At 40.6% G+C, this 11,365-nt stretch overlaps 2 protein-coding genes across 6 annotated transcripts in view; one reads left to right on the top strand and one right to left on the bottom strand.

The window, feature by feature from the left end:
• The first annotated feature begins 1 nt into the window (after position 1).
• Positions 2-7,309, top strand: ROMO1 (reactive oxygen species modulator 1). The gene is made up of 3 exons (XM_044447529.1): positions 2-90; positions 1,951-2,081; positions 7,126-7,309. The coding sequence occupies exons 2-3, from the start codon at positions 1,951-1,953 to the stop codon at positions 7,232-7,234; spliced, it is 240 nt and encodes a 79-aa protein (XP_044303464.1). The 5' UTR covers positions 2-90; the 3' UTR covers positions 7,235-7,309.
• A 2,223-nt stretch (positions 7,310-9,532) lies between these two features.
• RBM39 (RNA binding motif protein 39) overlaps positions 9,533-11,365 on the bottom strand; it is a 39,934-nt gene continuing 38,101 nt past the window's right edge. For all 5 annotated transcript variants that reach the window (XM_044447438.1, XM_044447437.1, XM_044447436.1 and 2 more), the window contains one exon: positions 9,533-10,520. In XM_044447438.1, coding sequence (XP_044303373.1) covers positions 10,512-10,520 — 9 coding nt within the window. In that variant the 3' untranslated portion in view covers positions 9,533-10,511. The remainder of the gene's footprint in view (positions 10,521-11,365) is intronic.

The following is an 11,365-nucleotide window of genomic DNA, read 5'->3' as shown; positions in this document are numbered from 1 at the left end:
GCGCTATTTCCGGTTACATCATCAGAGCGTGACGGAAGCTGAACCTGAACCTAGGGAAAGTCGGGATCGACAGAGATCGGAGCGGTCGAGGTGAGGTGGGGGGTTGCCGCAGAGAATGGGCAAAGTCTGTGCGAGGGAGGGGGCGGAAAACGAAGCGTTTCAGGGTAGTTTGTCTCGCTCTAGGTGTCTTTGAGCGTGAGGGAGCGGGCGCGTTCCGGCCCTTTGGTTGCCGGAGCGGTACAGTTCATGCTTGGAGTTCGTCTCCGAACCGTAATCTTCCCCGCCACGGGTTGTTGAACTCACACAAGCTGAGGTATTCAATAAACAAATGTGGCAGAAAGACACACCCGTACCTGAGTGTACTTGGAGGCTTACGACCGCCTAGCCGGAAAAAAAGTAAATTAGGGTGTCTTATCTTGAAGCCTTGTCCGCTGATCACCATCGATAATGGACCTGTTTTGTTTTCTCTGTGCCTTTTTAAGCAAAAGATTCCAAAAGCGAGCATTTTTTTAGGGGAAAAATGTTGATAGCCTTACCAGAATTGAATGTAGCCTGTTGAAGTATATCGTTTTTATATCAGAATTGCTATAATATTAACTATTTAGAAAATCGGTATATAGCTCCATATACCAGTGGGGCAAGTTCAAAGGGCAACAGGAAAAAAAGTAAAAGAAATGAACGTTAAATGAAGAACAGAATCAAAAGACCACTAAGTGTCTGCTGGTTTATGTTCTAGACGCAAGATTGCTTAAGTCATGCAAGAGAATTCCAAAATTATTAAATGGTGTTTAAGCCAGCTGTATTTATCAAAAGTTTCTGTCCTTTGTTTGCCTGTTATTTTCAGGTTCTTTTCGTTTGGAAGTTTTTTGCTAACTTGAGTTTACATTTATCACATTTTTATTTCACATTTTAGGAGTTGTACACAGGATGAGTTGCCAAGTCATTCAAGGGGGAAATCCCTGTGAGCATAAAGGGGCTTAAGAGCACAAAGAGAAGAGAAGCCATTTTGGCTAATGGATGGGATAAAATCTAATAAATAATTAAAGGTAGCTTGAACCACCAAGTGCTCTGAGGTGCTGGGTAGAAGCCTTGAGGAGGTGAGGGGAGGAAAGGGATAATGCCTAGTTGTGCATAGCTTATTCACCAGGTGGGTTTGTGTGTTGTGCAAGCGCACCCAGAATTTATATGTAGGATAAGACTGCAAATACAATGAGGTTAGATCCAAACACGTTTCTTACTAGTCTAGTCCCTGTCATTCATTCACAGTTCAGCATTAAACTTCTGTCACATTGTACACTCCCCAACCCAAAGAAACTCTTGTAGCTAAATGTTCACAAATCTGAGATCAATTTGATCACAGAGGCTTACTCCAAAAGACAGGACTAACATGACCCTAGATATATACAATGGACATCTGTACATTTTGTTGATTTAATTGTATATAGCATCACATCACATAATAAAAGGTTTAAGAAACATTAAAATATAACTTTCAGACTTCCTTTATTGTGTAAATCATATGTAATTTGAGAAAATAAACCCCTGGAGGCATAGTTTCGGTTCATTTATGTTAATTCTGTAATTACCATGTACACCTTTTGGCACTGTGAGATGAAAAAACAGAGGAATCCTTTTCAGGTTTTTCCTAGCTTCCAGAAACTTCCTAACCACCATGACTGTTCATGTAAATATCCAACTGATATGGATGTGCATGTAGTCATTAGGAAATATAGGGCTTTTTGTGAAGTACAACTTCTTAATTGAATTCCAGTTGAAATGCTAATATAGAAATGGTTCACTGAAATAAAAACAAAATACAACCTTTTTGAAATCCTTGTGAGTTGTTACTTCTGAATGTTCCATCTAGATTATGAGTGGGAGTCTTATTCATAGAAATAATAGGTGTCAATTTATGAGAGGTATAATGTATTATTTCATTTATTTTTCTAGATGCCTGTGACAGTAGGGCCATATGGCCAGTCCCAACCCAGTTGCTTTGACAGAGTGAAAATGGGCTTCACAATGGGCTTTGCTGTTGGCATGGCAGCAGGTGCACTATTTGGTACATTTTCTTGCCTCAGGTATGTTGGAGACAGACTGCTATAATATCTGTAGGACATAGGAAGAATTTCTTTCCTTACCCCACTTTCACTGACTAGGGAATGAGTTTAATGTGATATAATGCTAATGTAATAAGGTTAATGTAATCTAGCATGATTTTACTGCTTAATAACCTTTTTCTTATATACAGTATATCACAGAAGTGAGTACTCCCCTCACATTTTGTAAATATTTTATCTTTTCATGTGACAACACTGAAGAAATGACACTTTGCTACAATGTAAAGTAGTGAGTATACAGCTTGTATAACAGTGTGAATTTGCTGTCCCCTCAAAATAACACACAGCCATTAATGTCTAAACTGCTGGCAATAAAAGTGAGTACACCCCTAAGTGAAACTGTCCAAATTGGGCATTATTAGCAATTTTCCCTCCCCAGTGTCATGTGACTCATTAGTGTTACAAGATCTCCGGTGTGAATGGGAAGCAGGTGTGTTAAATTTGGTGTTATTGCTCTCACTCTCTCATACTGGTCACTGGAAGTTCAACATGGCACCTCATGGCAAAGAACTCTCTGAGGATTTGAAAAAAAGAATTGTTGCTCTTCATAAAAATGGCCTAGGCGATAAGACCCTGAAACTGAGCTGCAGCACGGTGGCCAAGACTATACAGTGGTTTAAAAGGACAGGTTCTACTCAAAACAGGCCTTGCTATGGTAGACCAAAGAAGTTGAGTGCACATGCTCAGCGTCATATCCAGAGGTTGGCTTTGGGAAATAGATGTATGAGTACTGCCAGCATGGCTGCAGAGCTTGAAGGGGTGGTGGGTCAGCCTGTCAGTGCTCAGACCATACACCGCACACTGCATCAAATTGGTCTGCAGGGTTGTCGTCCCAGAAGGAAGCACAAGAAAGCCTGCAAAGAGTTTGCTGAAGACAAGCAGACTAAGGACATGGATTAGTGGAACTATGTCCTGTGGTCTGATGAGACCAAAATAAACTTACTTGGTTCAGATGGTGTCAAGCGTGTGTGGTGACAACCAGGTGAGGAGTACAAAGACAAGTGTGTCTTGCCTACAGTCAAGCATGGTGGTGGGAGTGTCATGGTCTGGGGCTGCATGAGTGCTGCCGGCACTGGGGATCTACAGTTCATTGAGGGAACCATGAATGCCAACATGTACTGTGACATACTGAAGCAGAGCATGATCCCCTCCCTTTGGAGACTGGGCCGCGGGGCAGTATTCCAACATGAGAATGACCCCAAACACACCTCCAAGACAACCACTGCCTTGCTAAAGAAGCTGAGGGTAAAGGTGATGGACTGGCCAAGCATGTCTCTAGACCTAAACCCTATCAAGCATCTGTGGGGCATCCTGAAATGGAAGATGGAGGAGTGCAAGGTCTCTAACATCCACCAGCTCCATGATGTCATCATGGAGGAGTGGAAGAGGGCTCCAGTGGCAACCTGTGAAGCTCTGGTGAACTCTGTGCCCAAGAGGGTTGAGGCAGTGCTGGAAAATAATGGTGGCCACACAAAATATTGACACTTTGGGCCCAATTTGGACAGTTTCACTTAGGGGTGTACTCACTTTTGTTGCCAGCGGTTTAGACATTAATGGCTGTGTTATTTTGATGGGACAGCAAATTCACACTGTTATACAAGCTGTATACTCACTACTTTACATTGTAGCAAAGTGTCATTTCTTCAGTGTTGTCACATGAAAAGATATAATAAAATATTTACAAAATGTGAGGGGTGTACTCACTTCTGTGATATACTGTACCACCTAGTCTTTCAATGTCTTCCAATTGCGTATTTTAAAGAACTGACTTAAGAACTTGAGGAAATAAAAGCTATGTAGCAATATATGAAGACTTAGTTTTTAACATTTTATTCATAATAGTAAAAAAAAATCATAGTCTTGAGTTCTTCAGCTTTTACACTTCTTGGGAATAATACAAAAAGATCCTGGGAAAATAATAGTTTATAATAAATGCAGTGACTAAACAGGATGGAGTTTTAATAGTTTTGGTCTTACATACTATTTTCAGTGAGTAGTTTTCTTATACTCTCTTATACTTGCGCTCTCCTCCTTCAACCACATCAAGAGGCTCTTTAGTTCCTCTTCACTTCTTCTATTAGAGTGGTATCATCTGTGTATCTGAGGTTGTTGATATTTCTCCCAGCAATCTTAATTCCAACTGGTGATTCATCTAGCCCCACCCTTCTCATGATGTGCTCTGCATATAAATAGGCAGGGTGACAGTATACAGCCTTGCCAAACTCCTTTCTCAATTTTGAATCAATCAGTGGTTCCGTGTTCAGTTCTCACTGTTGCTTCTTGACCCGCATATAGGTTTCTCAAGAGACAAATAAGATGGTCTGGTACTCCCGTCTCTTTAAGAACTTGCCACAATTTGTTATGATCCACACAATCAAAGGCTTTAGCATAGTCAATGAAACAGATGTTTTTCTGGACCTCCCTAGCTTTCTCCATGATCCAGCATATGTTGGCAATTTGATCTCTAGTTCCTCTCCCTCTATGAAATCCTGCCTGTACTTCTGGTAGTTCTCGGTCCACATACTGCTGGAGCCTTGCTTGTAGGATTTTGAGCATAACTTTGCTAGCATGTGAAAGAGTGCAATGGTGTGGAAGTTTGAACATTCTTTGGCATTGCCCTTCTTTGGGATCGGAATGTAAACTGGCTTTTTCCAATCCTGTGGCCACTGTTGAGTTTTCCAAATTTGCTGACATATGGAGTGTAGCAATTTTACTGCATCGTCTTTTAGATTTTGAATAGCTCAGCTGGAATGTTGTCGCCTCCACTAGCTTTGTTGTTGCTCAGACTTCCTAAGGCCCATTTGACTTCACATTCCAGGATGTCTGGCTTGAGGTCAGAGACCACCCCATTGTGGTTATCAGGGTGTATAGTTCTTCTGTATAATCTTGTATAGTTCTTTTGTCTTTTGTCTTCTGCCTCTATTTGGTCCCTGCCATTTTGGTCCTTCATCATGCCTATATTTGCATGAAATGTTCTCTTCATTCTCCAATTTTCTTGAAGATATCTCTGGTCCTCCCTATTATTTTCTTCTATTTCTTTGCACTGTTCATTTAAGAAGGCATTCTTATCTCTTCTAGCTATTCTCTGGAATTCTGCATTCAATTGGGTGTATCTTTCTCCCTCGCCTTTCGCTTCCCTTCTTTCCTCAGCTATTTGTAAAGCTTCCTCAGACAGCCATTTTGCTTTCTTGCATTTCTTTTTCTTTGGGATGGTTTTAGTTGCTGCCTCTTGTACAATGTTGCAAACCTCCATCCATAGTTCTTCAGGCACTCTATCAGATCTAGTTCCTTAAATCTATTTGTCACCCCTACTGTATATTCATGAGGAATATGATTTAGGTTATACCTGACTGGCCTAGTGCTTTTCCCTACTTTCTTCAATTTAAGCCTACATTTTGCAACAAGCAGCTCATGAGCCACAGTCAGCTTCTGGTCTAGTTTTTACGGACTGTATAGAGCTTCTCCATCTTTGGCTGCAGAGCACAGAGTCAGTCTGATTTCTCTGTTGACCGTCTGGTGATGTCCACGTGCAGAGTCGTCTCTTGGGTTGCTGGAAAGAGTGTTTGCTATGACTATCGTATTCTCAACAAAATTCTACCAGCCTGTGCCCTGCTTCATTTTGTACTCCAAGGCCAAACTTGCCTGTTATTCAAGTTATCTTTTGGCTTCCTACTTCAGCATCCCAATCCCCCATGATGATAAGGACATCATTTTTTGGTGTTAATTCTAAAAGGTGGTGTAGGCCTTCATAGAACCGGTCAATTCAGCCTCTTCAGCATCAGTGGTTGGGGCATAGACTTGGACAATTGTGATGTTGAATGGTTTGCCTTGCATTCGAACTGAGATCATTCTGTCATTTTGGAGATTGTATCCCACTACTGCTTTTCCTACTGTTTTATTGACTGTGAAGGCTACTCCATTTCTTCTGAGGGATTTTCTCCCTGAGTGGGAAGATGGCCACGATTGCAGTTCCATTCGTCCAGGGAAGACGTGCGTGATCACGGGTGTGCTGCTGCAGGAAAGACGGGTGCAATCTCGGTCATCCCTCCCAGCCAGCAAGATCACGGGCATCTCCACCCCCCAGCACGCTGGGATGATGGGCGTCTGCAGGAATGACAAGCACGATCTTGGTCGTGCTGGGGAGGCGGGGAGATGGCTGCGCTTGTGCTCGGGGTGTGGGGGAGATAGCTGCGATCTTTGTTGTTGTCACTTTGCTTCACATTTTTCTGATTTAAAAAATGCTTACAGAACGGATTAACCTTATTTACACTGAACTTACGGGGAAATTTAACTTGGCTCACGACCAATTTGGGTCATGACCAGAGTCCTGGAACGGATTAAATTCATGAGCCAAGGAACCACCGTACCATGTAATGCTTCTTCATAGCCACTGTTTCTGAGGGTTCATGAGCAGTGTTCTACAAATGTATCCCAATGTATATAGTTTTTAAAGGTTTAATATCTGTTTATATCATCCTCAGCACTGATTTCTGTTATCACAATACAACCACTCATGCTGCCAGGAGGAAGATGGAGGCACCTCTTGCTGCCTCTTCTTGTAGGCCACAGAATCTGCTTCAGAGAGATGGGACACTTGGGGAGCAGGGGCAGGGAGATTTGGAAAAAGTTGTCTCCTTCCATTAGTGGGATTTTCCATTGGATTAAAATAATATTAAAAGAAGCTCCTTTATTCTGAAGTTACTTGGGTATCAAGCCATTTACTGTCAAATGTTTGTGTGTATATGAGCAGGATCTCAGTTCCACTCTCAACATGGGGTAGATTTTTCTCTTGATCCTATGATTTCTGATGTCAAATACTGAAGAGCAACTCCACTTAAGATCAAAAGAATCCATATCCTGCTTATTCCTCAGCTTACTGGAAAGCATAAACTCAAATATTTCAAGATTTGCAAGGCAAACTTATTTGCTTGCCATCAGATAAAAAAATTGTCCTTGTTTATTGCGGTAAATAACCCATTGTACAATTTTGTTCCTTCTCTTTTAGGATTGGCATGAGAGGACGAGAACTGATGGGTGGCATTGGCAAAGCCATGATACAGAGTGGTGGAACATTTGGAACATTTATGTCAATTGGCATGGGTATCCGGTGTTAGATTGGAATGTTAATTTTTTTACCATGAAGATTAATACTCCCGCTATGTAATATAATAAATATCTTTGCACCAGGACTGAGCGAAGTCTCTGCCTTTATAGCAATATCAGCAGTTTGTAATATCTTCATACAAACTTAGCAAGACCAGAGAACAATGAATACCTTTCTAGCAATACAAAAAAACTTTTGAATTTGATTTGAAATAGTTGACAACCAGGTGGAACAATTTTAGTAGCATCCTTTTCAACTGGATAACTGGTTTTATTTCTTAGGTGGGTATGTTTTTTATCAGCTCACTGATTATTCAAAGATTTTAATATTAGCTTTGCTGTATAAAGTTTGCAGAAGCAAGCTCTAGTGAAAAACCATTTAGGTTGTCTTTCATATATATAGATAACAACAGACTCTTCTATCAACAGTAGTTTAGTAATGCAGATGTTGCCCAAGGAGGCTGTTAACTGAATACAAACTGCTTCCAATGTCTTGAAGTTCTTCTGTACTCCCATTTTGATTCTCATAACAAGCTTTGAAGTTAGACTGAGTGCATGACTAGCCCAAAGTCACCCAATGAGCTTCATAGTTGAAGGAATAGATCTCCCAGATTCCTTGTCTAACACTCCAGCCTCCACACCAGTCTACACAAATCAAATGGTTTTCAGAGGCCCAATGCCTAATACAAGGAAGATGTCAATATGGTTATTACCACAATAGGAACTGCATAAGATCTTTCATGCATCTTTTAATTTGCATATAGAATGAGATATTTATAGTGTTATTAAACCATTGGTAAGTGTTCATATAGTATAACTCTTGCTTTATTTGTTCACACTCTGCCCCTCATGTATTTTCATCTGCTGAATTTGTGATCACCACTTGCACATTATGTAGTGTCTTTTAGTCCCTGAAAAGGTATTGTCCCTCTTTAAATGTGCCTCAATGGCTCTCACTAGTGCATCATGGTTAGGAAGGCAATTCACATCTGGTCTTTCAAAAACAAATGTTTCCAATATTTAACGAGGCAAGATTTTGGAAATGAGCACAGCAACTCATTCTTAGAATTTTTGCGTCCTGTCTTGCATAAAGACAATAGAAGTGTAAAGGTAAAGGTTTCCCCTTGACGTGAAGTCCAGTCATGCCTGACTCTAGGGGGCGGTGCTCATCTCCGTTTCCTAGCCAAGGGAGCCAGAGTTTGTCCACAGTCAGTCTCCATGGTCATGTGCCCGGCATGACTAAACAACGAAGTGTACGGAACGCTGTTACCTGCTCACCGAAGTGGTACCTTTTATCTACTTGCATTTGCATGCTTTCGAACTGCAAGGTTGGCAGGAGCTGGGACGGAGCAACAGAACTCGCCCCGTTGTGCAGATTCGAACCGGTGACCTTTTGATCAACCAGCCAAGCAGCACAGTGGTTTAAACCACTGCGCCACCTGCAGTCCTCAATAGAAGTATAAGTGAGTAATAAGAAAAGCAATAGCCAGGAGAAACTGCACTAGTTGAGGCAGAATTGACCTTTTGGTAAGGATTGCTGGATGAAAAATACTACTTCCAACATCTGACATTTACATCCCCAACAAGGGCATTTCTAGATGTTCTGACCTAGGACATCCAATGTGGCAGTGGCTAGTGATGGGATGGAACTTTGTTGATTGGGAACTAGAACCCGTTTCTCCCATAAAACTCAGTGGATAACTGGGGCCAGTCACTTATTTTCAGCCTATCCTACCTCACCAGCTTCTTATGAGGATAAAATGGAGATTGGGGGATAACAAAGTGCCTTGGCTTCTCTGAAGAAAGGGAAGGATATCAATATAATCAATTCCAATAAAAAGGACAAAGCCTTTTCATAGTCCTCCACATTCCAGTAAGAAATTAAGCTATATTTTCTCTATACCACAAACATCATAGCTTGCTTTTAAGATGCCAGGTCCTTCACAATGAAGAAAAACTGAACAAGACATCAAGGGTGAAAAAAGGAGAGGAAATAGCAATTCAATCTAAGAATATAAACTGTTTGGAATAGGAAACCACCTAGCACAAGCAGTACCACTCTTAAAAAAAGCAGGCTAAAGGGCACTGTCCCCAAACAGGACTAATTTCAATGCTGTGTACTAGTGTTTAAGTGACCCACATGCACACACCAGGTTCTATTTACATAAGCAAAACTGGAAAATGTAGGGCAAAAGTCAGAACTTTACTTGCAGAGGGAATAATGCTGATTTTCAAGCATTTTTAACTAAACCATACAACTAGTGTTCCTCCATTTGCAGCTAACATCCTTTTAAAAAATGCTTCTGGAAGCCTTTAAGAGAATTTTATTTGAGTGGTTCTTACAAAGATTGTTGCAATATGAAAGTCATTTGTTGATAGAAATATCAAGCTGTTCTGTCAAACACACTGAAGTAACCCAAAAATATATTTCAGAGCTCACAGAGCTTAAAAAAGAGCAGAGATTATATGCAACCAGACAAAATATATTCCTGCATTTCCTACTTCAACTTTCAACTAGATACATTTCCCTGCAATCAGTGGAACTTTTATTTGGAAATGCAGAGATAGCTTTGTTTGGAATTCTAAACACACCTTACACCTTATTTACATGAAACTTTTACAGAGACAATCAAAAGTTACCATCTAGAAATAAAATTCTCTAATCCCCCCACCCCAATTTTGCCAACTGGTCAACATTAAGTGAGCAGTTCAGCTGACCAAAAAATCACTCAGTAGCCTCTTGAATTTTCAATCCATACAAAACACACTAAATATGTCCAGTTAATTCGGCTATTAACCTTTAGCAGAGCATCTACATTTAAGTGAATGTAAAATGCAGAACCTGCATTAAAAGAAAAGGCTTGTGAAACATTAAAAATCATGTCCTGTCCACCTTTTACAGAAGTCTTTTCTATAAGCTACATCTGTTCCTACAGCTCACTTTAGCCAAATGTTCTAAATGTACAAGTAATACAAGGCAGAACAAGTAGTCAGCTTTGTATACAGTGGGAATGCTAATCAAGAGAATGAACACGGAGCATTCCTGCTTACTATATTTTTTTGTTTTGTTGTTTAAAGGTAACAGGAAATGTACACAAAAGGACTTTACACCCTTTCCTTTTGTTTTCTTCTAAATAAATGGTAACTCAAGTCTTCCTTCAAAAATAGCTATGTACAAAACTGACTAAGTCCATCTTCATCGCCGAGTAGGAACCAAGAGCTGGGTTGCAGTCATAGAATCTGGGAAAAGGTTGTGGTATGTTGGAAGAGGTACATATGCTGCTGTGATCATTTTACCTGCCAGAGGAAAGGAAGAAAAAAGAAACAAAAACAGTTTAGCATTCTGCATTTATTAAACATGAGTAGTCAACGAAGGAAAATGCATGGCATTGCAAAGCCTCAAGGAACCTAAAATTGATTTAGAGGTTCCATAACATTAAAATGTTTTCCAGAACAAGATTTTAACCAGTCAATTAAAAATATTAAGAGGGGGACAAAAACAGCTCACACAATAAAATATTCCAAAAATCTGGGATGGGCACTAAGGAGTAACTCCGTGTTGTATCGAATCACCTTCAGAGCTTTTTATAAGGCACAAAGGTTTACCTTCTGTTTGGCTAAGAATCATGGGCAACTGAAGGCTTTTTTTTGGTCTTAATACAATTGCTTATGAAGTTCTAGGTCAATGGTAGCAAACATGGCTGTATTGACAGCATTGACTTCCTAGCCATGACGTTTTATCAAAATCTCTGAATAGTTTGGCAGAGATACTTTTGGCCACAATAGAAACCTGTAAAGGGCTTTATAATACCCTGAATCCCTGGCCCTTGTGGTAAGACACCCCTGGGATCTAAAAGAACAGGGTCTGTCTCTATTTTTCAAACAGGCTCTCTACATGAGGGGTGAGGGATCCCCTTGTCCCATGTTTCTGGTAACTGGGCCACATGCCATCAGTAGGCATGGCTAACACCAAAACAGGACATTTAAGAAGCCACCCAGCCATCCACAAAATCACTGGCCTTCCTATATCCTGCAGCTTTAATGAATTTACCCCTCTGGGTAGGGGTTACCCCCAGTTAACCCCTAACCAGCAATTCTCCCAAATAATTTTTCCATTCCTAAAAAAATAATGAAGTGTGGCT

This window comes from Varanus komodoensis, unplaced genomic scaffold, assembly GCF_004798865.1.
Source record: "Varanus komodoensis strain SLA01 unplaced genomic scaffold, ASM479886v1 scaffold52, whole genome shotgun sequence".
Lineage (NCBI taxonomy): Eukaryota > Metazoa > Chordata > Lepidosauria > Squamata > Varanidae > Varanus > Varanus komodoensis.
This window is presented reverse-complemented; position numbering and strand designations above follow the sequence as displayed.